The sequence below is a fragment of the Gambusia affinis genome, linkage group LG10 (genome assembly GCF_019740435.1).
Source record: "Gambusia affinis linkage group LG10, SWU_Gaff_1.0, whole genome shotgun sequence".
Lineage (NCBI taxonomy): Eukaryota > Metazoa > Chordata > Actinopteri > Cyprinodontiformes > Poeciliidae > Gambusia > Gambusia affinis.
Window position 1 is genome coordinate 12,860,213 of NC_057877.1, and position 27,002 is coordinate 12,887,214.

The 27,002-nt window shown below is 41.8% G+C and overlaps 1 protein-coding gene across 1 annotated transcript; it reads left to right on the forward strand.

Moving 5' to 3' along the window:
• The first annotated feature begins 1,770 nt into the window (after window positions 1-1,770).
• plpp2b (phospholipid phosphatase 2b) lies at window positions 1,771-26,298 on the forward strand. The gene is made up of 6 exons (XM_044130320.1): window positions 1,771-2,701; window positions 21,882-22,033; window positions 22,191-22,453; window positions 22,839-22,896; window positions 24,913-25,089; window positions 25,878-26,298. Exons 1-6 carry the CDS (start codon window positions 2,626-2,628, stop codon window positions 26,034-26,036), a joined length of 885 nt encoding a protein of 294 aa, XP_043986255.1. The 5' UTR covers window positions 1,771-2,625; the 3' UTR covers window positions 26,037-26,298.
• The last annotated feature ends 704 nt before the right edge of the window (window positions 26,299-27,002 follow it).

Sequence of the window (27,002 nt, forward strand, 5' to 3'; positions counted from 1 at the left end):
TGTAAAAAGCTTGTAAACGGCAAATGCAACATGTTGATGGTAGTTGTTGCTTCCCAGATGGTGGTTCTTTGTCACTTAGGACCAGTTTGGGTTGGACAGATTTCTTCCTTCAACAAATAAGCTCATCATTTGAAATTTTGCTTTTATTCCAGATATTTATCTAATATCAAATTTGCTCTGATCTTCTGAAACGGGAACAAATCCATAAGAAGACAAGAACTGTTTTTAATGGCACTCGAGGTTAAGTTTTGTTTTTTGTTTTTTTCTTTTTTTTCCAAATCACATTCTTACAGGTAAAAATCAGAGATGGCAAAGGGCTTTACTCTTCTATCGAAAACAACCACAAGGGGGCAGAGAAGTCTCAGTTTAAACTAAATTATTTCCATCTTGTTCTTACCGCCTTTATTCTCCTGTAAGTGTTACTGTTTAATCCGCTTCACGCAACACGTCGAGCCTGGAGCCGCGCGACCCTTCACGCAATTTGATTTCAGGTTATTTAATTCGCTTTGCTTATGTGCTAAAGTCAAATAAAAGTTGCAATTCAGAGTACATGTGTGGAAGATTATCTGCTTAACTCCACAGTGCTGGAATAATATACTTGAAGGGGATAAACACGGCGTTTCTCACGCAAACAGAATTAAGTGTCAATGCACACTTATTAGTCAAGGCTTTTCACACATGGCTGGATGCAACAAGCAAATGGTAGCTGCCGAGGGGGTTATGCCTGCGGGGCAGCGGGGTCACTGGGGGCTGGAGTCATGCTGCTGTTAAGTCATGCTAATTCTAGATTCTCAGTCCGCAGGCTTTTTAAGACTCCCCTTTAATGATGGGAGGGGAATAGTGTCTTTTAATTTTGTTCAAACCCCAACTGCAGCTCTTCGCAAAAGTGCACCCCGTAAACCTTCTCCGCTTTGGTCATGTTAAAAGCTTAGCTTACAAATGTAGCCTATGTTATTGCGATTTTATATGTCAGACCAACACAAAGCAGTGCTGCGTTGTAAAACGGAAAGAAAATGACAGGACATTTATTGTTGTTTCTTCTCTTTTTCTTTTTTTTTCCGTCAAATAAAAATCTAAATGTCAACTGCAACGACAGCTGCAACTCAGGGGTCGGTTCCTACAACCTTCACATATGTAGCGACTGAAAAATTTCCATTTTCCCATCCATTTTTTGCTTAAGCTCAGTCAGTCGGATTAAAACATATCTTCTTCCAAGTGTTGACCTTCTCTTGCGACAGATTCTCAATCAGACTTGTGTCTGAACTTCTATGAATCTCAGTCACTTAAACTGTAGCTGACTGTATGTTTAGGGTCATTGTTCTGTGAGAGTTTCAAGCGTTGCCCAGCTCTCAGTCTTTTGCAACTGTATTTAAATCAACATAACAGCTTCCCCGTGTGTGCTAAAACACGTTTCCACACAGCATGATGCAGCCACCATCATGCTTCACACTTGGGGGTGGTGTGTGTCAGGTGTGTGAACTGTGCCAGTTTCATATTGTATCTTTCATGAAGTCCAGAAACTGCTGCTCAGTATTCATCTGAGTAAAATATCTTGATTTAGTTATGTGGAGACTCCAGCAACATGTCTCATTCTGACAAACCAACTTTATTAACCAGCTGGTGACCTTCATCTGGGTCATCCCAAAGAAAAGAGTGCGCTTTCTTCTGTCAGCAGGTGTGGGGTACTGCAACTCCTCAAGGTTACCCCAGTCCTGACTCTAAGTAAGGCTCTCCCAGCCTTTGGTCAGGCAAGGAGAACCTCAGTAGGGACAATTGATGAAAGAGATCAATTGGGATCAAATGAAATATTGGGATATTGCTTTATAACCCAATTCTACTCCCCAACGTTCTCCCTGGTCTGTCTGCTGTGATCCTTCAACTCCTAATAGCCTACATGCAATCTCACACTGGTGTTCTTTATGTTAAATTGTACAAGTGATACAAAACACGACTCCTTAATTGAAACAAACATCTGTTTAGTTCTGTCACAATTTGACAAAGGTACGAATAGAATCCAGACAATCTAGTTCAGGGGAGGCTGCAGACCTTTGCCTCAGAATATCGTTCTCTCTTCACTTTTGGCTGCTGATTTAATCCAGTTTACAGCTCTCGGAGATTCCTCCTCCCCTCTTTCTAAATTGTCTTTGCTTCACTACTTGAGAGAAAAGCTGGGAAGCTTTCTCCTACACTCCCTTGGTGAAAAAAAGGCTGAAGTCAGAGGAGGAAGTGAGGAGGAGGGACCTGAAGCAGATCGGCGGTGTGAGCGGACTCTGCGGACTCTCCGGACTCGGGGACGATTCCAGCGCTGAGGAAGTTGGAGGATCCTGTTGCTGCCTCGGGTTCTTCCTTCAGAGCAGTAATGCGCACCCAGGGGCGCTGGATATCAGAAACCTCGCTCCGTATCTCCCGCTCGGAAACACGCCGTGACACGTCCAGAGGAATCGCGCACCTCTGCGGCCAGAGCCGACACAGGTAGTGGCAAAGAAGAGGATCCCGGAAGAACCAGTTCTGCGGGTTTATTTTTATAGATCTGATTTCAAAGCGAGAGGACACAAATGCACTTGCTTACTCTTTTGAGCAAGTAGATATTTTTTTTAAAGTATTTTTTATTTTAATTTTTTTTAAATGGAAAATAAGAAGATGTCGGATTTTATGAAGAAGTGGCTGTGCGTGGCGATGGACGTAGTGTGCGTTCTGCTTGGTAAGTCATGAAAACAAACTTTTTTTAACAACACGTCACTCTGTGATCTCCACTGACTTTATCTGAGGTTTGAATTTCGGTGCTGTCAGGAAATATTCATCTGCGAGACGGATCTCTTTACTCTGACTGCAGATTCCTTCTACAAATCAGTGTCCTTCTGGTTCTGTAACAGCAGCAGCGACTTTTTAAACAGCTGTTGGTAAATTGGTCAAATAAACAATAAATCAAGACGCGTCTTATGTCAACGACGTGAGTGAACTCTTGTAGATCTGTGCTGGACGTGGTTCAGGCAGTATGTAATAAAAACGGCCCCAAACTTTAAAGAGCTGCATTAACTTCAATGCTGATTTATGGAAATTTGATATGCATGTGAGCGCACCTAATTTGCCTAAATATTTTGTCTGCAGAGGATCGTCCAAAGAATGCTGAACCAATTACTACTTTTTTTTTTTTTTTTTTTTCTTGGCTTCTGCTGCAGCCCAGCACATTGCTGTTTTTCGGACTACAGATAGATGCCATTTTTATTCTTTCCTCTTTAATAAAACTAAGTTTTAAAACGGAGATGAAGGTAATCATGATGTAATTCGGGACGTTTAGGAACACGAAATTCAAAATGGAAATTTGATCAAAACCTTAAGATTTGGAAAACAATGCAAAAGGACTCAAAAATGCTCTGAAGCCTGGAGATAAGTTTATAATTCCTTCAACAATGTGGTAAAATTACACGAGCCATAAAAAGAAAGAAAAGGCTGAGAAAATAAATCATAACATATAAATTAATTTGTGATTTCCACTCAAGTTAGTCCTGAGAGCTCCCAGACAGACACAGTTCTTAAAAGATAAACAAACCTATAAGACGAACAAAGAGGTGAAATCCTCAGCAGGATCACTATGTACAGGTCATTTTTCAGCTGCCCCACTGGGATCATATTTTGATGCGGTACTGTTTTTGTTTTTGTTTTTTGTTCAGTTTATTTATTTCTTTTATCTGGGTTCAGTTGAGCAGTGATGAGCGGTCAGTTTCTTTCACTTCTGTTGTTCCTTCTGTAAGATAGTGCTTTTGTGAAGTTGTACCAAATCAGGAAGTAATAAATTCTCTAAATAAAACCACATTTATTACAAAAAAAAAGCATGCATACATGACTTCTTCCTATTAATTTTTATAGCTGAACTTGTACAAATCTCCCATGTTGTTTCATAAGCTCTTAGTGCTCACAAGAAGTCAATGGCCAGGCTAGAAGTCAGCTTATGAGAATTAATTATGTTGAATTTCACTTGGAAATTATTGCCATCATTTCTTTTGAGCACCGATCAGACCAGAGTTGAGCATGGCCTAGTTACAAGTCAGAAATCCAAAGTGTTGAACTCCATTCTATGATTTCAGGCACTGAAAGAGTATGTTCATAAAAAACAGTTTCTTAGAAAACAAGATATATAAAAAAACACAACAAGCAGTTTTCAACAATTGATTTGTGTGTGTGTGTGTGTGTTTCCAAAATGCGACAAAGTATTGAAAATAATCTGCTTAGTGACAGTCCCATCGGTTCAGTTCTTAATTTCTACCTGGGATATTGAGGGATACAAACCACTGGATACTTAACGTCCATCAAAAGCAGATTTCTTTAGTTCTTTTTTTCTTCAATGAACAAAATTCACAATTTGGAACTTTGTAGTCCTTTATATTTTTTTAGGACGTGAATTATAAAAATGCCTCTCGTAACAAAATGTTGCTTGATTTTGTGAACAATTTAGCATCAGCTCTCATGTTGTGTCTCATAATTATATGAGATGTTCAACACAAGAACATCTTCACGAGATGACGTTCATCTCGTGAAGATGTTTTTATGCTGAACATCCTCGACACAAGATGAAGAACATTTTCTGTTCGACGTAACGCGTTGAACTTATAAGATGTTGAATATCTTCAGCATAAGCCAAAAAACATCCTGTCCTTTCCACCCCACGTTGAGCGTAAGATGAAGAACAAACCCATGAGATGGAGATGTTCTTCATCTCATAAAGATGCTCTTACGTTGAGCATCTTCAACATAAGACAACCTTTGAAATCTTTTTCTGGTGTTTAAATGCTTTTAGAAAGCACGGGTCAAAAATGTGTACGGCCCACATGGAAATATAAAGAAAAAACAAAGTATCACTTTTTCTAATGACGGGGTCAATTTAGGAAAAGTCATAAAATTTCAAGCTGGAAATAGATGGTTTAGGTTTTTTGGGGTTTTTTTTTTTTCACAGCTAAACATTCTAGTGGGTCACTTTCGACCCGCAAGACAACACAAGGGTTCAATCCAGAGATCCATTAATTTCTGTGTCTGGAACACCACAATTAGAAGCAGATTTTCAAGGAGCAGATTTTACTGGGGTGCTAGAAAGGCTTATCAAAGATGAACTGTGGGATTTCACATTGGCCAATAGCAGTGCTGTTAGTTGTTGTTTTATTTGATTATTTTAACAGTATGTTGTTTTCATGGCTTTTGCCTTTTATATGTTTAGTCAGGCAATTTGCGTCAAACGTTTTAATGCCTGTATAATGAATGGATTGTACGTAGAATGCAAACATTGAAACATAATTCTGGAAGAATTGGTATGAAAAATCGTGGCAATTTGAATTGAAATTATTGAGCTGATGTGCTATTTGTGCCTCTGTTTAATGAAATACAAGCCATCTGGAGTGCACATAAACAGCTTATTCTGGTGGCTTTAAACACACTTTTATTTGCACTGCAGTCATATTAGGCTTCAAACTCAGGGCTACTCTAAAACCGCAGGTTTTATTGGACCTAATTTTGACTTTAAAGAACATTATGTTGGATTATCCAACTTGAAACTTGGAAATGCTGTATGACTAAAATGACTGCACCAGAACCTCGGACTCAGTTAAGCTGATGGAGATTTCTGCCGTATTTAAATGATTTCATACTCAAAACTTTATTGTAGCCTATGAAATTGCTATGAGAGAACCATTTCTTTTGACAGTTATGAATTTAACATTTTATTTGCTTGTTTTATGTCCGATTATTTACTGAAGGCCGTAGATCTGCAAATTGCTGCAAAGCTGAGATTTTACAGTCAGTTTAGTTGAGGAACTCTTTGAACCCAAAGTTAAGTAGTGTCAGGTGCTTTAAGGGAATATTTTGTTTATGCAGCAGAAGTTTTCCAACAGATGGTGTTCCTGGCCTAGTAAGACTAAGATGATTGGTTTCGCAACATGTCTTCCAGACCGTTGTCTTCTGCAGGTCATATACTGACTGCTGATTCCCACATCAGAAAATCTGAGCTATGTCTTTAAAGCCATTGGTCTATTTCAGACAAATGTTTTTCCACTGTCTGTTAGTTCACCCCTTTTTCCCTGTTTCTTTGGATGAAGATAGCAATGATGCTCCACATCTGTAGCTTTTTAATGATTTCCCGGTGTGAAGGTTAAGTGGTTGGGACCGCAGATATTTTCTGAACACATGTGTTGTGTTCTGTGTTTTTCTGTGTATTTATTTCTAGTTTTCCTGTGTGTCTGAGTCTCTGTGTTGTCCTGTCTCCCCGTGATTAGTTCCCAGGTGTGTCTCGTTTCCTGATTACCTCATGTGTATTTAATGTCACCTGTGTCTCCGTGTGTTTGTCGGATCCTCGTCACGTCTACGTCTCGTTACTCCGTCGTCCTGCTCCCTGAGATCTGGTTTTTTGTCATTAAATTCATTATCTTACAATCAATTCAGTCCAGCTGCGTTTCTGCCTCACCTCCACCACTCAAAACATGACAGAAGGATCCGACCACAAACGAGGTGAGGTCGCTGCCTTTTTGGCCCAGTTGGACCGGGAGGTTTTTCGGGGGACTCGACTGGTGTTGGCACCCCCCGGATACGGTCCCCTCCGTTACCTCCGCCAGGGAGGCAGGCGACCTGAGCCGCCGGTGGACCCGGCCCCTGGTCGCTTCCCGAAGTCTGCCCGGAAGAAGCGGCGTGAGCCGCCGGTGGATCCGGCCCCTCGTCGCCTTCTGGGAACACCACCTCCGCTGTCAGCCCGGCAACAGCGACGTGAGCCGCCGGTGGACCCGGCCCCTCGTCGCCTTCCGGGAACACCGCCTCCTCTTCCTGCCCCGAGAAAGCGACTTGAGCCGCCGGTGGACCCGGCCCCTGGTCGCTTCACGGAGCCATTACTTCCCCCGCAGCCGGCCCCGAGGCGGCTCGCCGCACTTCCCCCGCAGCCGGCCCCGAGGCGGCTCGCCGCACTTCCCCCGCAGCCGGCCCCGAGGCGGCTCGCCGCACTTCCCCCGCAGCCGGCCCCGAGGCGGCTCGCCGCACTTCCCCCGCAGCCGGCCCCGAGGCGGCTCGCCGCACTTCCCCCGCAGCCGGCCCCGAGGCGGCTCGCCGCACTTCCCCCGCAGCCGGCCCCGAGGCGGCCCAACGGACTTCCCCCGCAGCCGGCCCCGAGGCGGCCCAACGGACTTCACCCGCAGCCGGCCCCGAGGCGGCCCAACGGACTTCCTCCGCAGCCGGCCCCGAGGCGGCCCAACGGACTTCCTCCGCAGCCGGCCCCGAGGCTGCTCAACGGACTTCCTCCGCTCCTGCCCTCAGTAAGTCCCCAGTTTCCTAGTGCCAGTCCCCAGTTTCCTAGTGCCAGTCCCCAGTTTCCTAGTGCCAGTCCCCAGTTTCCTAGTGCCAGTCCCCAGTTTCCTAGTGCCAGTCCCCAGTTTCCTAGTGCCAGTCCCCAGTTTCCTAGTGCCAGCCCCCAGTTTCCTAGTGCCAGTCCCCAGTTTCCTAGTGCCAGTCCCCAGTTTCCTAGTGCCAGTCCCCAGTTTCCTAGTGCCAGTCCCCAGATTCCTAGTGCCAGTCCCCAGCTTCCTAGTGCCAGTCCCCAGCTTCCTAGTGCCAGTCCCCAGCTTCCTAGTGCCAGTCCCCAGTTTCCTAGTGCCAGTCCCCAGTTTCCTAGTGCCAGTCCCCAGTTTCCTAGTGCCAGTCCCCAGTTTCCTAGTGCCAGTCCCCAGTTTCCTAGTGCCAGTCCCCAGCTTCCTAGTGCCAGTCCCCAGCTTCCTAGTGCCAGTCCCCAGCTTCCTAGTGCCAGTCCCCAGCTTCCTAGTGCCAGTCCCCAGCTTCCTAGTGCCAGTCCCCAGCTTCCTAGTGCCAGTCCCCAGCTTCCTAGTGCCAGTCCCCAGCTTCCTAGTGCCAGTCCCCAGCTTCCTAGTGCCAGTCCCCAGCTTCCTAGTGCCAGTCCGCAGCTTCCTAGTGCCAGTTCCCAGCTCCTTCCCAGTGCCAGTCCCGAGCTCCTTCCCAGTGCCAGTCCCGAGCTCCTTCCCAGTGCCAGTCCCGAGCTCCTTCCCAGTGCCAGTCCCGAGCTCCTTCCCAGTGCCAGTCCCGAGCTCCTTCCCAGTGCCAGTCCCGAGCTCCTTCCCAGTGCCAGTCCCGAGCTCCTTCCCAGTGCCAGTCCCGAGCTCCTTCCCAGTGCCAGTCCCGAGCTCCTTCCCAGTGCCAGTCCCGAGCTCCTTCCCAGTGCCAGTCCCGAGCCCCCCAGGATCAGTCCAGAGACTCCTTGTGCTCCTCGTCGCCGCGGACGGCCGCCGGACAGCCTCCGTGGTTCCCGCCTCCTGCGCCGCGGACGGCCGCCGGACAGCCTCCGTGGTTCCCGCCTCCTGCGCCGCGGACGGCCGCCGGACAGCCTCCGTGGTTCCCGCCTCCTGCGCCGCGGACGGCCGCCGGACAGCCGCCGGACAGCCTCCGTGGTTCCCGCCTCCTGCGCCGCGGACGGCCGCCGGACAGCCTCCGTGGTTCCCGCCTCCTGCGCCGCGGACGGCCGCCGGACAGCCTCCGTGGTTCCCGCCTCCTGCGCCGAGGTCGGCCCCCTGACCTCCTCCGTGGTTCCCGCCTTCCTGTGTTTCCGCCCACCCAGTTCGGTTTGTTTTGTTTTTGTTTTTTGGACTTTGGACCCTAGTGTCTCCGCCTATTTGATAGGTTGTTTTTCGTTTTTTCCATAGACTCTGGCCCCCCGTCCAACTCCCCTCCACCCACCCTTGTTGTGTTTCAGTTTTTGGGCGTCTGGGAGCCGCCCGTTAAGGGGGTGGTACTGTTGTGTTCTGTGTTTTTCTGTGTATTTATTTCTAGTTTTCCTGTGTGTCTGAGTCTCTGTGTTGTCCTGTCTCCCCGTGATTAGTTCCCAGGTGTGTCTCGTTTCCTGATTACCTCATGTGTATTTAATGTCACCTGTGTCTCCGTGTGTTTGTCGGATCCTCGTCACGTCTACGTCTCGTTACTCCGTCGTCCTGCTCCCTGAGATCTGGTTTTTTGTCATTAAATTCATTATCTTACAATCAATCCGGTCCAGCTGCGTTTCTGCCTCACCTCCACCACCTCAAAACATGACAACATGTCCGGTATTAGCGTCTGGGTTTGGTTGGACAGCCCGGTCTGGCTCCCCGTACCCCACCCTTTATTTTTCACCCCACTTCCCTTTTGCCGCCCACGTCTCCCACCCAGGCAATCACCGCGCCAACCGACCTCAAGCTTGTATGAGGTTGCCCCTGCTGTGTAATAACTGCTCTACAGGTCTTGCAATTAGGCTGACCATTAACATAAACAAAAGCTGAGTTTTGATTTGGGGTTGGAGAGTTTTCCATTTTTCCATGATTGATCCAAGATTACCTCCAGCTGTTGTTTGTGTCAACGCCTCTTTAACAATATCTTGGCCTGCTCTTTGATAATCACACCCTTTCCTGTCGAGATCAAACTAACAGCTAGTGATGACACATGACTGGATTATCTGATGTCTGCTTATTAATCTTACGGTAACGTCCCCCCACAGTGAAAGGTTGCAGTAGATCTTAAACTGATCTTGACTCTCTTCGACTTATAAGTTGTTCCTTATCTGCCAGTCCTGCCGTCTTACTTGTTGTGAGGTTCGTTTTGAAGTTGTCTCTCTCTATACCTCCCCTTCTGTCGTTCCTCAGCATATATCCCGTCCCCCTCTCATGTCGTACATGCTCAGCACAAACACAAAGAGGGTGTGGGCCCACAGCACAGAGTAGACAGACGAGCTTCAACCTCTCCCTGCCCACAGCTTAAGGTCCTATAGATGCTGCGCTACAGGTGGAGGAGTCACAGGAGCGATCTTTGCTCTAATTGCTGCATGACTCAGCCTCTGCAGCCGTTCTACAGTGAGCATTGTAAAAGAAACTCTAATTGTTGTGAGATTATATCTCCTCGAGGCCACTTCCCATATGCATCCCTTTGTGTTTCCATGTGTGCCTGCTTTGTTGCACCATTATCTGTAGTGTGACAAACCTGTTCCTTCAGATATTTCTCTCTCTTTTTTTTTTCATTATTTGGACACCTCGCTGCATGAAATGGAAGAATTATAAGCATGACTTTTGCATTTTGTTAAAGATATAAATGGTAATTTAAACAATTTAGCCTTTCTAGGTGTGTTATGCTGTTAAGTTTATTATTTTCACGTGCCACAAGTGTTCTGGTTGTTTGTGAGAGTTCAATATTGAAACTGTTTCTGCATTTCTCGGAAACCAAGGCCTGTCATGTGTCTTTGTTGGGAGGACTGATTATCCTGCGTTCTCAGAGAAAAACCAGTGAGGATGCATTAAGGGAATAGTTTTCCTCAGGGGAGCAACAGTCATGGAAACTGGACCTCAGACAAACAACCAATGTTCCCGAGAATTTCTTTTTAAACAAAGTTGGTCAGAAGAACAAAAGTTGCTGGCAAAGCCTATTTAAGCGTGGATTTAATATCTTTCTTTTGTCTGCATTATTACTACTGACCAGCAGAGGACAACTTCTCAGATTTCCAGATCTCTAGTCTAGATTTTGAGTCTGGTAAACCTGAGCTTGGCTGTTGCTTTCTTATACAATTCTGCTTGAAAAATAAACCTCACTTAGAAAGCAGCAGATATCTGGACAAGGGATACCCACTGAGTGAAAGATCTGATTGTACACTGTGTTCAATAGAGCATAGTATATATCAGTGACGTGCAATGAGGTTCATAGCTGGTGAGGTACTGACTTAATCATAATCAGATTTACAAATATAGACCCCCTGCATGTTATTGTTTACATAAGGAAATTTCATGCTTGCGGACAACGCTGGAAGGCAAAAAGACTATAAAATTGTTAAAGTACAACTCAAAACCACTTCTTTCTCGCACAAAACAAAAAGAAACCACTCAAATATTTCCCACAGAAAGAGCAGAACATTCAGTCTGTTGCAGTAATATGGGTTTAGGCTTAATGTTCATTTTGTGATTTCTTTTATTCTTTTTTTTTAATAAATGATTGGTGTGGTAAGAGGAGAAAACTATAAATATATCGCTGCACTTGACTATATCTATAGCTAGCTCTCTGTTTCTGTCTCTTGCTCTGCAGTTGTGGAGTCACAATGTCTGGGATCATGAGCGCCCCCTGCCATGAGGCAAGAGAACTGCCTGCCTCACCTCGAATCTGTTCTCTGCCGTTTCTGATCGCTCTTCAGCACACGAAACATGTTACACACACAGTTGGTGGCAAAAAACACTGTACAGTATATACATAAGCTAAATTATGGAAAATCATTTCATACAATAAATCGTTTTTAGCCATTTTATTGGTGACGTACAGACGGGAGGAACGTGCTCCCAGTGCGGTTACCAAGAGGTTGAGCAATCGAAGGTGAGGCTCAGCTCGCTGTTGCCTCACTGGCTTCATTGCCGAGCATTTGAATGGGAAAAGACACAAATTCTGCGATTTTGAAGAAAAAGTAGTCAGAATTGGTTAAGCTAAATGAAAAATAGGTACTTTATAGTACAAACCACAGGGTGAAGATAGCAATATAAATTATCTTACCCTTATATATTATTGTTCCATGATGACTAACCCTGACCGCACTTCACTGATATATATGTCCTAATTTTGGGTCAGTGAGTCAAAATCTTTTCTTTTTTTTTTTTTTTTTTTTTTCAAATCTGTCTAATCAAAATTTGCTTGAACCCCAGACATGTAAAGCAGTTAACTTTCTGCACTATCTTCCCATCATTCCACAACTGGATTGTTTCTGTAGCTACTTAAATTGTAAAACAGACTAAATGGAAAGTGAGAAAATATGTAAGATTTCTATTTTTTTTATTCATTTCGTACTGACATCTAACTGAAATAACGTTCTTGAGTGGGACTGTTTTGTTGTTTTTTTTGTTTGTTTTTTTAATTAAATTTTCCAAATGGATATATAAAAATTAACATAAAAGACCAAATCCCCACCCTTCCCTTACCCACACAAAACAGCACATCATATAGCACTTACACAGTCAAGACAACATGATAAAAACACCACAAATTTATCCAAACCATTCATTGAGTGGGACTGTTTGTCTGTCAACTGCATATTTGCGCTCAGGAAAGCAGCAGGATTCTTTAGGAGCAAAGTTATTTGTTCATAAGCTCATAAACAAGCTTGCAAAAATTCTGCAGTTTTTATTTATATCCAGCTCTTTGTTCAGAGTCTCAAAGTGTTGAAATTAAGCTTTGACAACTGGAGTCAGAAAGTCCGTTTGTGACTGCATGGTGGTTGGTGTCTAAATGCTTTCTTGTGCTCTGTGTTTAGGTTCGGGGGAGAAACATCAGTTTGTTCAAAAGTCAGTTTACACGGACTACTTTATCTTCCTTTCATTGGAGTTTTTACTGGAGCTCTTTAAACGATCTTCTTCTGCAGAACCGGCTGGATGATGGGCTCCAGTTACTCTTCATCTCACTCAAACAGCTCTTTATAACAAAAAGCACTTACGGCACTTAGCGTATGAAAACAAAAAGCATCAGATAGTTTTTTATTGTTTTCAGAAACATTGGTGAAAATGTATAAAACGTTTAGAAATGAATTCCAGTTAATGTTCGGGTGAAGCCAGAGCCTTTTTTTTTTTGGTAGCTCAGGCCAACAGTGTAGTGGGTCTGCAGTGTCTGTGTCATTTGAACTTAATTAAACATGATAGAGGAACATAACAAAAAACAAAAAAAAAACTTCAGCTACAAATCGATATTTATTGATAATTGTTGTGAGCATGAATAAATACGGTACACATTATTGTTGTGTCATTTTTAGCAAGTGGTGCAACTCTGTCTACAGTCATCTCATCAGCCCTTTGGTTGAAAAGCTGTTTTCAATATGGTTAAGATATTTTGTTGTACAGTCGTCTGTAGTTATAAGTGAGGAAAAACTCGACTCCCTTTACACCAAAAAAAAGGAGATAAATCTTTTGATAGTCAGCAGTGTTTTTTTGTTTTGTTTTTGTTTTTTAGAAAAAAATCAGAGAAGGTCATCACCATGCAGTGCACGTTCACACATCTCAGCAACTCTAAGCCCTTCCTGCAGACCATTCTGGTTTAGGAATAAACCTGTGTGGCCCACTTCTTTGATCCCCTCCAAAGTCAGACTCTTTGATTGCTGGCACAGATTTAACTGCTCTCACAGTGGTCTACCCACCTCGCCCGTAGCTCTGTGTCTCCATCTGCACCACTTGCAGCAAAGCATGCGTAATGCGTATGGACGGGGCCAAACACTGGGATTGAAAAACAAAGAATGAGCCGTGGCGGCAGGAGGATTTGGTGTGACTGGGCGTTCCTCGTTCGAACTGGAATTTCAGAGGCCAACGCCGACAGAGGCTGTAGATTCAGCACATGCCTTCCACATGAGTCAGTCCTGGGAGATGGTTGGAGGGAGGCGGAGAGAGAGGGAGGGTTTGTTTTCTGATTGCAAATTGACTTAAGAAGTGCAACATCACCTGATGCTTTATTCACTCTTACTTCCTGTTGCAAGGAAGATGCAAAACAAGATAAGAACAAGAAGTGTTGTGCCTCAATCTGTGGGAGCCAAAGGACTGGAAGGTTTTGCTGAGGAATCTGGGAATGAGAGGTTAAAAAGGAAGAAATGGCTTAACATGAGAAGAAGCGAGCGACGCCAGAAAAAGGGCAAACAAAAGAAAAGAAGGCTGACGGGGAAACAAAATCCAGAAAGAGGAAACTCATTCAGTGACCTTCATGCGGAAAAGGCAGGAAATGAGAGTGGAGGGAGTTAGATTGAGGGGTGAATGTTCCAGCTGTGACCCTGAAGGAAAGTCTTAGATGAAGCAGGGCAACCCCGGGGGCATGGGAACAACCCTCTCACACCACCCACACACACACACACACACACACACACACACACACAAAGATATTGAAATTAGGTAAAATAAAAACCCAGACTATAGGTTTTTTAAATGAAGGAAAGTCATTTTCATGCAGGTGCAGTCGCTTACGTCAGAGGAGCATATTTTTCGAGTTGCTATGAGCCACTGTAGCAACTTTCAGATCAACATGGCAGCTTGACTCAAGATGTCCCCCTCCCTGTTCTCTGAAAGGAAGGAAGGCAGTGAAGTGGATATGAGAAGGAGGACAAGGAAGGAGAAGACAGGCAAATAAACAGAGAGGATGCGAGAAGCCTCTAGTTTGGCTCACATTTGTGATTGTGGTCCTGGATAATTGCACATCCATCGGCTAAATAAAGCAGCACCCATAGAGGCAGCTAGATTTACAGAAGAAGAAGAAGAAGAAAGCATAACTCGACATTTGTTGAAAGCATGAAAGAAAAAGCTGAGCCCTCCTCAGCTCCTAAACTCATTGTTGTTGAGCTTTAGGGATTGTCAACCGCTGTAAAGCTGAGTTCTCTGGGATACTAACTGAATCATTATATTTTTATACCAGAATATTTTATATAGGACTAATATTTAGCATGTTTTGTTGTAGTTTTAAGGAAAGTAAAAGCAAAATGTTAAAAGGTTTAGGATTTCTCACAAAATTATGGAGATTTTTGTAACACTAACACATTAATATTTTCACTTTGAGTTGTTTTTAAGTTCCTTAAATCTTTTAAAACTATTTCCTCTGACAAGAACGTAAACTTTGCACTACTCTGAGAATGTGTTTACTTTTCTCCAAATCACCATTGATACAAACTCTTTTTTTTTCTGTCAAAAACAACTCGAGCTGAAAGTGTTGATCTAACGCTATGTAAGCACAGACATCCTGCTCCAGCATCAGTGTCTGACTTCACGCATGGGCTTCGATGAAGAATGGACAACACTTCCCATGAGCACCTTATGGACATTTCATCTCGGAGCAACACCAAGATGCCTCTTCACTTTGGATCAACTAATCTGCAGTCATCTGAACAAAAAGACACGTTTTCAAAAGAGAAGCCAAACTCTTTCAAGGGTGGCTTTTTAAGTTTAAGTGGGTTTCACCCTGCCACTTCAAACAGGCTTTTATTAAAATTTTCAGACGGTAAATCAGCTTTCTGACCGCAGATCAGTCTGTCAAAGCAGGTGTTCAGAGAAAAAGAAAGTACAGCAGAAACATTTGAGTCTTGAGTTTAGTCTGAATCAGACAGAGTTGCTCTTTAAAGTTGAGACAGCCCTTCAGAAATGTCCGTTTGGGTTGTGGGATTGTGTCGCGGTGCAACGGAGGCCCATTTTGTGTGACCAGTGGGTCTATTTTGGTCTGCGATTTGTGTATGTCTGAGTTTCAAGAGACTGGCTTGTTTGTTCTTATACAGATATTATCCACAGGGGTCCAGTGCTTTTGAGACGCGCTGCACACACACACCCACACACACTTTCAGGGCTTACCACAGCAGCAGTCTTTACATCATTTTCACTCAGCCTTTTTAATTAGAAGCAAACTTGTAATTTATGACTTACAAGCCAAAGTGTGACACGGAGGTGCCTAATGTACAAATGAGAATGAAAAATGATTTTTTTTTTTTTTTTCCATAAGCCCCGGGACAATATTTTAATGCCAGATGTCTTGACTTCTCCTTGTCCATAAATGGTGTTGCTAACTGGGAAAATCCATGTTTTGATAAGGGGATTTATTAAGCATTAAGGAAACCAAAACAAGCATTAGCCTATGACTTACTGGGAAAAACACATATTCAAAAATTATTCAGACTTTTGTGCGGTTGATTTGTAGAAAAAGTTAGCATATTTTTGCAGACGGGTTACTTTCTTTGAAGCTTTTCACTTTCCTATTCCTGCCTAGTGATTAATGGCTCCAGACTGGCAAGTTTTTGAAGCAAAGCAACTATGCTTTGTGTTGCCTAAAAAGTCTGCTTTTCTCAGCTACATGGTGCTATTTACCATGCTGTAATAATTAAACAAACACTTGTATTGACTTTGCTTGCATAGGTCACTCTGACGCTAACCTATTAAAGCTTGCTGATTTAATATCTGGTCAAACAAGCATTTCCTTTTTGGCTTACCTTCCAGTTTCAGCTTGTTTTTATTATGTCAATGCAAACATCCCTTACTGCATAAAAAAAAAAAATGTTTTGGCTGCTGTGGAGCTGTATGTCAGTCGGAAACTTTTTTTTTTTTCTTGTCACAGTGTGCCTCCCGTGTTCTCGTCACCTATATTAAGAGCAAATATATATTCACTGCTACCCATGCAAAAAAAATTGATTTTATTTATCCAAAATTTACATTTATGATTTTTGGAGCACTTTTAACAGAGTATTATTGAAACTTGCATCTTGTGTTTTCATTTGAATGTCTGGCTGCTTTTAAAATTTGCCAAAACGACCTTTTCTTAAAAACGTGCAGTCCCTAAAACAAAATAATGTTTTATCGCAGCATCACAACCTCACATGAATATTATTATAATCATTATTGTTAATAATGATTTATTTATTTTTATTGCATATGTTTATCGAATAGAGACAATATCCAACATTTTTACTCTTGTAAATTAATTTATGCTTATTGATACCGTTAACAGGTCCTATGGAATAAAGGATTATATTAAATTACCCCTCAGCTGAAATATCAATGAGTCATATCAAAATGGAAAGAAGGACAGGTAATGTTAGCATGTCGTTGCTGCAAACTCATCCGTCAGCAGCGATTCTCATCAGAACCAGGTGATATTCACTGAAGATTTCTGAGTAACAAAATCCTTCAAGGGGTAAATGAGAAAAATGTGTATGTTTTGGGTGAATTGTTGTTGGAACTTCCATAGCAGGTTCATAAAACACGTGCTGGAGCAGAGAAGACTGAAACTAATTATTGCACAATTACTGGTAAGCAAGTTAAATACTAAAACAAATCTAATGTGGCTGGCGCACCACTGATTGAAGACGATTTATGTAATATGCATATGCATGTCCAAATAGCTGTGCCCTGTTTCTTTGCCCTTACATGAAATTGGTGAGATTATTTTAATATAAATATGCGTGGCAATAAATTACAAGCTTATTTTTGGGGATTAATGTAATCCCAATAAATGCAGGTCACTTTTCAAATTATCTTTATACATGTTTTACGGTTATATAACTTCTTAAGATTGAAGGGTGTGTTGACTTTGTCATACATGACATTTGGAAAGACAAAAGTGGTTTCTGGGGAATATTTCGAGGAACAAATTATACCAATTTTATGTTTCTGTTGCTTTAAACAGTTAATTGAAAGCAGGAGGGGAAAATGTGATTCATTCTAACTTTCTCTCAGTATCTAAGTTTTAGTTCAGTTGGTGTCTCGCTGAACCTCAGCTCTGTTTATTTAAGTATTTATTTTATTTACACATGGAAAGTGTTCGGTTAACTTTACTGCATAATAAAGTGCTAATTATACTTTAATATGAGAAAGCAAAGCATCACATGATTACAAATGATGGTTATCATGTATAAAATGCATTTTTGTTTACACTTTTTTTGAGATGAGCAGCAAGTCTTGGAAGTTTTAAAAAGTATTTAATCACTTTTAGTTTAATTTGTGTGCATAACAGAGACTCGATTATGTTTTCCATGATTGCCCACAACACTATATGTGCTCACCTAAACATTCCTATTTTTATGATTAGAGTCATTATTAAAGTTTAAAGCGGCTAAGCAAGTCACACTCAATTCATTTCAAGGCTGTTTACATTTGTTTACCAGAAGTACCAGAGGCGCTTTCTGAACACTGCCATTGTGTTTGAACACTGTGAAACTAGATCACATACAGTTACTGTCATAACATCATTCTTTGGAATACATCTCATCTGGGTCTGATGTGAAACTTTGCAAAAGAAAATGAGCTAATCTTCTTTATAGCGCTCTCTGCTCCTTCCAGCTGGAAACAGGCTGCAGGATGCAAATGAACGAGCCGCCTTCCAAAAGCCACATCAGTAAAAATGTACATCAAGGTTCCCTCCTGCTGTGCCTGAAACAGGGTCTTGGCTAAATATTGCAGACTTGACTAAACGTTGGGATGTGGTTGTTTGAGACAGCCTTTTACTGGTTCAATGGGGAAAATGTGGGGAAATTTACAACCTCACAGTCACACATGTACAACATGGCTGGTAAATGTGCAAACCGGGTAGCAGTTCTCGTATTGCTGTAGGTGGTCGATGTTGCAGCTGCCGTTTGCGAGAAAGCGTGGTTGGTTTAAAAAAATAAGCATAAATAAACATAAATAAAAAATATGTAGTTTCAGATGTATGCAGACTAAATTGAGGGTTCCACAATAATTTATGGTTTCCAAGTGGTTTTTGTTTCTTTGCTGACATATTAGATTAGAGTGTGGAGTGGTGGTAACATGGTTATCAGTGAAACAAGAAATCCTTGTGCTTAATCCCAGTCCAAATTTTTCTCTGCATGTTCCTCTCATCTCCAACCTCCTTGCATGTCTAAACAAGATTAAGAGGGTATCAGAGATAGATTTATGAGTATATTTTTATTCTATAAGCTCAGCTACTCTAGGGTTCAATTATACTTTTGTGCCTTTTATTCTGTTAAGCACTGTATTTGTTCTGTTAACAGCAAAAAGCTTCTTTGGTATTTTGTCTTGATGGTGTAAGAGAGAGACGTGTGCAGTTGGTCTGTTGATAACCTTGCTCATCTCCTGTTGTGTGGAAATGCAAAACGTCCAACTAAAGCCTCAATATGTGGCTTTTTTGTTATTACTAAATCTATCCATTATTGCACTTGTAATGAGTGATGAACCAGAGAGGAAATTTCTAAGCAGTAATCTAATATCCTGTTTTTCTGTAACTAGCTTCTGACTAATTGCTGTAAAAGTACTAAATGGGCAAAAAACTTTCTGTGGTTTTCCACAATTGTTTTTCCCCCCGGAGAAAAAGTCCATCGGCATTAATTCAAGAGCAATCTTAAAAGCTTGCTTTTAAAATAAAGAAAGCTTTTTGTAATTGTTCTCCAAAAGATGCATTAGCAGCTCTTGGAATCTATTTTTCTTCTATTTAAATCTTTTTTTTATTCTTTTGTCTCGCACTAAAATGGAAAAGACTGTGACTAGTCATAATAGGACAAATCAGGAGCTAATGCATTGAAGGCCTTTTGTGTATTGGAACTAAAAAATGAGCCGTGTTTTAATCTGGTGCTCTTTTTTTTTTTAATAGTTGGACACCCACTGAAAATCTTAAAACTATTTTATTGAGTGACATCTCTAATAGGTTTTTGGTATTTATATAAATACAGCTGCAGTGTTTAATTTTCTTATTTCAAAAGAAGAAAAACTGTAAAACAGCAACAAACTGTCTTTAAAAACAAAAACGAAAAAAAATTCACACTGCTCAATTTAAGCCTTGTGTTGTGCTGCAGCTTAAGGTCTTAATATATAACTAAAGAGAACACAACCCAGTTGTGCTGAAGTGGCAAATTAGGAAACCAGTGGGATTTTCTCAACTTTACAAGTGCAAATAAGTTGTTAATTACTGCAGCTGTCACTGCTTTATGTTATATGTGGTAGTCATATTGGATTATGAGGTTAGAGTAGGCAAGGAAGCTCTGACTTGAAAGATGCCATCATCCGCTGTGGGCATAAGTGGATGGAAGTGGTCAGCAAGAACCCTCCAGATGGCTGAGGTGTTTAAAGAATACAGAACAGCCTGAAGTTAGCTTGGAGTCATTCTTGTTTACATCAAATTCTGACTCTACCGTCTGAATCTTAGAGTCTCGTCACATCAGACAATGTTTTTCCAACCTGCAAATTTAGTTGGCCTGAGTGAATTCTAGACTGTGTTTTCTATTTTCCTCTGATATCAACGAGAATTCTTTCTCCACTCACCTGCCACTCAGCAGATATTTTCTCTTTTTCATACCACTCGCTAAAGTCAAGCAATGATTATCAATTTAAATTCCAGATCAACAGTTTGTGAAATATTTAGACTAGTTCATTTGGCAATGTAAAATCTCTAGATTCCCCTTTCTTGTTGATTAATACTTGGTTTGATAACCCATATGATTGGCTGATTCACTGCTTGCTTTCTTAAATCCGATTGAACAGGTTTTTCTGGTGAAGTGGAATGTCACAGGTCCGTAAAATGAGCAGCAGATCAACTTCAGTTTCCTTTTGGTGGCTTCTTCCACATGTTATGCTTTCTCTGACTTGATTTTTGCGCAGCTCAAAGATATTAGAGGTGGCTAACTATCCAACTGGTAAAAACCTAATTCATGTTTTTACAGTCGCAACTTTCCTCTGGCATGCTAAAGTTGAAGCAAATGTTGGATTTTTGAATGATCGTATTATAGAGCTTAATAGATTTGTGGACTCTACCATTCAAGATTCCTCTACCTAAGCTAAGGCTCCATGATCATGAAAACTATTACGTCTTCCTTTGTTATTTTTACTGGACTGTTCACCCACCCATCCATCATTTGAAGTGGAGTTAAACACAGAAAAGTGTATTTTCCTTTCGGTCTCTCTCCTCACAGTTTCTCATCAGTCAGCCTCACTGGAAGACCCGCTGGAATTATGTCAGCTGCAGACATTTTTCTGTAGAATGGGAGGAGTACGCTCCACGAATTTACAAAGGAACATAATACCATTGGCAAGTGGGCTTCCCCAGTTAAGCCAGTGCTTCTTCGTTGCTGTTTTTCTTTCATTTAATACGCAGCTGCCTGGTATTTCCACAGTGGCCCCAAGACTACCCCGGTAGTAGATATTGGAGTGGAGCATTGCATACCTATAAAGGGCTAAGACGTTCTAGAGCTTCGCTCTGGCTAATGTAATGAAAATCAAAAATGTCAACAAGTAAATTCCACAAAATAAAATGTGTCACTTCTTCAAACCAGGAATTCATAAAGAAACACAGTTGACATAAAGTACAGAAAGCATCCCTACTTCCTTAAAGCCCAAGGTTGGATAAATAATTTCTGTCTTAGGAGTTGTTGAGGTTGAGACCTTTCACCCACATCCTTTTGGGATCCTCCTAGTCAAACAACTCCACAACTCCGTTTTGTAACCTTGAGGAAGGGTACAGCATTAGAGAAGCAGTTATAATTCCCGGCAGCTGTAATAGATTGTGGTGGTGAAAAGCAGAAAACGGATAAAGGTGTATGTTAGAGCTGAGAAAGGCTGATGTGTGTTTTTTGGGGGGTGGATGTTTCCGAACGACTCAAGGACGTCATGCTCTCTCTGGGCTTCTGCTTGCTACTTTGTGTTATTTTTAGACGCAACTAAAGCATTTGGAAATGGTGGAGTTTTTGGACTTTTCAGAACTGATTTTATTTTCTTTCACTATAGACACCCAACTGATGGTAGAAATATTTTTCCCTCTGTTTATTTTTAACATTTCTTTGTATGGAATTTCAACCTGACATTTACCAGAATTATGTTTTGTTTTTTTGTTTTTTACCCTCCTTGTCTCTTTTTTTTATTGATTCGTTTCAAAAGCAAAAGCCTTGCAAAAAGGAATACAAGTAAACAGTCAGAGACTCAACTAAATATTTCTTGTTCCCCCAGCATAGTAAGGTATGCTACGTCTGAAAGCTTGTAGAAATTAGAATAAAAAAAAAACATTGTTCTTGAAATTGTCCTTTTAACAATTGAAACCGGATAAAATCTGCTTTGATTCTCATGGCCAATCCGTCTCTCATATCATTTTAAATTGGTAGGTTTCCTGGTACGGAGCTTGCTTTTAAAGTGCAGCTCATAAACTCTCTCAGTAGGGATTAGTAGTAGGCCTGCGTTAATCCAGAGCTCTAATTTGGGATTGTTGATTTTTGTTGCTTGACGATTGTTAATTGTTTAAGTGACATTCAAGTATTTGGATGAATGTATCCCCTTTCATCATTCTATCCACTTTGTGCAAAGCAGCAAAATTCAGCTGTCTTATTTCAGAAATGTCCATTTTCCTAAATATCTTACCTATTCTGCTGTTCTGTTGTTCTGATTATATTTCAGCGTCCCTGCCCTCCATCATTTTGACCATTAGGTTCAAGCCTTATCAACGGGGGATTTATTGCGACGACGAGAGCATCAAGTACCCTCTCAAACCAGACACCATTTCCCACAGCATGATGGGAGTTATCACCATCACCTGCACTGTCATTATTGTAAGTTTTTCCCCAGAATGACACAAAATAAACAGCCGTTTAAAAACCTCTGGTGACGCTTATCCAGCTGATATAGTGTGCTAAGGAAATAATGTGAATATAATAAAGATACAAATTGAACAAAAAATGTTTTTTTGTTTTTTTTACTTTTCCACAGATCTCCTCTGGAGAAGCTTATCTAGTTCACAAAAAGTTAATTTACTCAAATTCTAAGTTTAATCAGTACTTGGCAGCACTCTACAAGGTGGTGGGAACCTTTGTGTTTGGCGCAACTGTCAGCCAGTCGCTCACAGACATTGCCAAGTTCACAATCGGCCGTCCGAGGCCTAACTTTATGGCCGTGTGCGCGCCGAAGAACTGCACAGGATACGTGCTGGAAATCAACTGCACAGGCAAGCTTCTTGAAGTCACAGAGTCAAGGTAGGACAACAACTATGACTGTAATTTTTATCATAACTGGCAGGAGGCAATGAGCAATAAAGATCAAATATAAGACTGTATAAAAGGCTGATTGAACTGGTTTTAGAAGAGCTTTAAAAACTAAACCTGTTCACTTCCCATCTAATCTTCCAAATACCACAGGCATATTTACCCCATATTTTAATATAGTTATTCAGGTTTCAATATCACCCCAATCTTTTAAAGCCTGATAACATATTGAGGTTCTGCCTATTTTAAGAATGTGTAACTGAATTCACAATGCCTTTGTGTGATAATAAATGTACAGGGAAATGGCAGAATAATTTGAATGACATTAACAATAAACTCTCTAGAAGATTAATTTAATTTTCTCTTTTTTTTATAGATTATCTTTTTACTCTGGACACTCCTCCTTTGGAATGTACTGCATGCTCTTCCTGGCGGTAAGGGCAACCTTGTTTTTGAAAACAGTGTAGACATATCTCTGTTTTCAGTGCCAGACTGCAAACACCTGCCTTTGGATCAGGCATTCCAGTGCCCAGATGATAGTGTTTGCAGATGTGTTATCAATGGACAAGTCCCGTGGACCCAGATTAAAAAAACAAGTAGACGTAAAAAAATAATAATAATTTAAAAAAAACAAGGCAAGGGTTCATGAGGAGAAATGAGCAGAGTGGAACTGATCATACATCTGCAGAATTTTATTTCATAGGACATTTGTGTTCCATTTTGTGACCTTTCCAGTTCTTTAATTTGACAAGTAATTTATTGTTAGCTCATTCATATAATAACCACAAAGAGAAACAAAGTTATATTTCATGGCTGATGGATGTTGGTGAAGTAGGGTCTTGCTTCAGATCTTGAGAGATCAAACAGCATGTGTGATCTCTCAAGATCACACATGCTGTCGCTCATGCTAGTTGAGCAACAAGCTCCTTGCTCCTCAACAAGCAAGGAGCTTGTTGCTTGCTTGTTGAGTAGCTCCTGGCTCAACAATGTCCCTCAGCTGTACTGGTCAACGAGTGGAGACAGTCTCCACTACTTTCCTTACTGCACCGGGTTTAAAATCAGCACTTAAGGCAGACTGACCAATTTGTCACATAAATGAAAGGGTGTGAGCTGTGAGCTTCTGTTATGTCCACCTGAACACGTTTGCATTGCAGTCTTTTACATCTGTGGGAGAACAGATCACCTGTTTACCTGCAGCTGTAAATAATCCACCCTGTTATCCAGTGTATCCAAAGCAGGATAACTGGTGTGGTTGTTTCCTGAAGGTCAGCTCTAAGCTGTGCTCGGCTAATGGCGCTGCTGCTCATCCTCCATGTAAACAACATCGCATTCTGTGCGTTCTCACTCAGCTGTCCACCATTTTCCATATTTCATTGCCTTAATATTCCCTATTGCAGGCATTAACAAATCCTTCATAGCAGCATTAGACTGCAGACAGGTGGCAGCCATTTTTTGAAACAAGATTTTATTTTTAGCTGTACACCTTTTAAACCTATCAAAGTCTACGATGGGCAGAAGGTCTCAAGCCGGATGTTTGCCAAAGGACGAATCGATTGGTGTGCTGTTTTCAACCAAGCAAAACTTGACGAACTTCCAGACAGAAAGAACAGAGCTGAGCAGTCACTTCATATTTGTCTCCTGTGGGCTGTGTTTTACAGTGTAAAATATGGCCTTGTGGCAGGGGGACGCTAGTGTGATGCCAGTTATTACACCTTCAACAGCAGCTGAGGAGATACTTTATGCAGCTGCCAGATTCATATATTTTTTGGCTTCCACCGTTTCCTTCAAAAAGGCTGCGGCACTTACTGGTTTATTCATCCACAGTGGATATAAATTATATTTGTGTTCAACACGTGTTTCGGTATAAGTCTGTTTAACTTTTGAAGTAGGCACACAGACATTTTTCACATAATTGACTTTTTTGTGCCTGCATGACATCCACTTAAAAACTACAGTAAGTGATTTATTGACGGGTGGCTATTTTCAATCTCTAGTTCCACCGGCAAACTGGTGTCAAATGCATAAAAATAAAGACAGGAAACAAAAACAACACACAAAGAAATGTTATACATTTTTATGAGATGGTATTGACGGAGTGCAGAAGCACCTGCTTCATCAATGCTTGAAACCCCCACAGCACACGTCTATGTCAGATATGGCTAATCCAATCCTCAAGAGCTGGTTTGACATACCCAAATCAAATGAGTTGCTCTGCAGACTTTGATGACATTCTGAGGAGTAATTTGCACCATTTATTCAGCTGTGCTGCATCAGGGTCCGATCTAAGACTTGCATGACTCCAACATCGGAAGCTGGCCACTCTTTCTGGTCAGAGAGTAAATTGAAAAATTCTGAGCAAATCAAAATAAACATCCAAGCTGTTTTGTATAATGTCTTTCATGTTTGATTTTGCTAACTGGTCTTTCCCTCCATTTACTCTTCCATCACAGCTTTACGTTCAGGCCAGACTTGCGGCCAAGTGGGCCAGACTTTTGCGGCCCACCATCCAGTTCTTCCTGGTGGCCTTCGCGGTGTACGTGGGTTACACCCGAGTCTCTGATTACAAGCACCATTGGAGCGACGTGGTGGTGGGGCTGCTGCAGGGAGCTCTTGTTGCCGTGCTCAACGTGAGTCTCCTAGACGACGTCTTATTAAGGCAAACACAGTAACACGCCAGACTTCCCAAAAAGGCAGCTAATAACTCAACTGAACCCTGCTCGGGGGCGTCTTTGATCTCGTCTGGGTTGCTTGGAACATGCTCACATTTTGACGTTTTGTCCCGTTTGATGTAACTTCAACCTCACCTAATGACATCCTAACATTAAGTCTCACCACAGTGGGGAATATATGATTGGAAAACCAAACAGGGTGAGATGTTTAATGCAACTATTACTGTTAATAATACTCATTCCAGTGCTGAAAATCCCTGATGAAGCGTTTTTTTAGCTTCATTAAATGTCGACAGTAACTTGGAAGTTGAAGGAGTGCAAAACATCAGTAGTGTGTCACGATTCCCTGCCAGTATGTTCATTGTGTTCGCTTCAACCAGCCATGCTGGTTGAAATTGTGCAGAGGCAAAGTATATGCACGTTTGATTAATTGTAGCCTTAATGCATGTCTCTGGCCTCCACTTCCCTGCGTGCAAAAAGAAACCCTACAAGGCAATATTTTATACCTTCAGAAGTTGGCTGTGCTCCCTGTGAGTTCCTCTCATACTCTTGTATGAGAGGAACTCTCATACTCATGAAGAAGTGTTGGAAGTGTTCACTTAGCAATGCTGCACAGACCCTTCCAAACAGATGTAATCACAATTTCCAGCCTTGCCTTTTTTTTTTTCATCCTCACTGAGAAAAATGCCTCCTAAGTGACCGACAGTCTTACCGTCTAATCTCCGTCCTCCCGCCTCCACCTGCAGGTTCGCTTTGTGTCCGACTTCTTCAAGAAGCGCCATGCACATGGCACGAGCCCAGACGCGGGGAGTGGCGAGGAGCCGGAGAGGAAACCGAGCCTGCAGATTGCAGACGCTGAGCACGGCAACCACTGCGGCTACCGCAACGATCCCGGCCCCTTGTGATGAGAGGCGTCGGCTCCCTTGGCTTGCAGCCTGCAGACACCCAAACCTGTGCAATAGGTTCCGACGCAGGAGCTGCAGCTCCATCTGTGCGGTCTGCTGCTTTTAGTTCAAGTCTCCATTCCAATTCTGGAAATGTTAAAATTTTTTTTTTTTTTTTTTGACTTTATGTGCTCATCAGCTCCTCTTCTCCCTTTTCAACCACTCACTCTGCATCTGCTCCACTGGAATGAGTAAGAGGGGACACCATCCCTGTCAAGGAAAACACGATAACCTCTGCTTCCCTTGCAAAGGAGAAGAGAGTGCATTGCCTTCCAAGCATCTTTCTTGAAGTTGCATTTAGAGGACTCCAAACTCACTGTAGCAAAGCAGTAGTTCAGTGTAACCACATAGAATAATTGTTGCTCATATTGCTGCAAGAAAATTACACCCGGAAGGTACAGTGTGTGCCTTCTTGCAACCTTGTGAAAGAAACTCTGATGTCCCCCTGCTTATTGCCTGCTTCTGAGAAATCTGCACTTGTTAATTTATATCCAGTAAGCTAATAATTTTGTACGACAAGCTTTACTTCACAGTTTGGCATTGGAATATGTGGCTGAAATGATATTTTAACAACTTAAAAGAAACAGATAAGATCTATAAGTAGATTTTCAAAAAGATTAAAAAACAGTAAAGTAGTGTTAGAAAATTTTGCTTACTGAAGCTTGCATTTGTTCCGGTGTTTTTTAACTTTGTGTGTAAAGATTTGACCTGTTCGCAGTGAGGGAGAATTACAGCTCAAATATGAATGTCTGTAAAAATATGGTTTTGTTTACGTATTAGAAAACATTTTTAGCACATCTTAAACTGCTTTCAAGACAAGATAATGTTGCACGAGTTAATGTAGATGGAACTGTGTATCTGCACACCACTGTGCCCTCAGATAGGTAACCATCTGTCTTAACTTTCCTTAAACAATATGAGCAACAA

What these genes read in the sequence shown, in the direction of transcription:
- plpp2b (XM_044130320.1), top strand. Translation starts at nt 2,626, where the DNA reads ATGGAAAATAAGAAGATGTCGGATTTTATGAAGAAGTGGCTGTGCGTG. An exon ending in CGTAGTGTGCGTTCTGCTTG is followed by an intron (nt 2,702 to 21,881) that starts GTAAGTCATGAA and finishes ATTATATTTCAG; the next exon opens with CGTCCCTGCCCTCCATCATT. An exon ending in CTCTTGTTGCCGTGCTCAAC is followed by an intron (nt 25,090 to 25,877) that starts GTGAGTCTCCTA and finishes CTCCACCTGCAG; the next exon opens with GTTCGCTTTGTGTCCGACTT.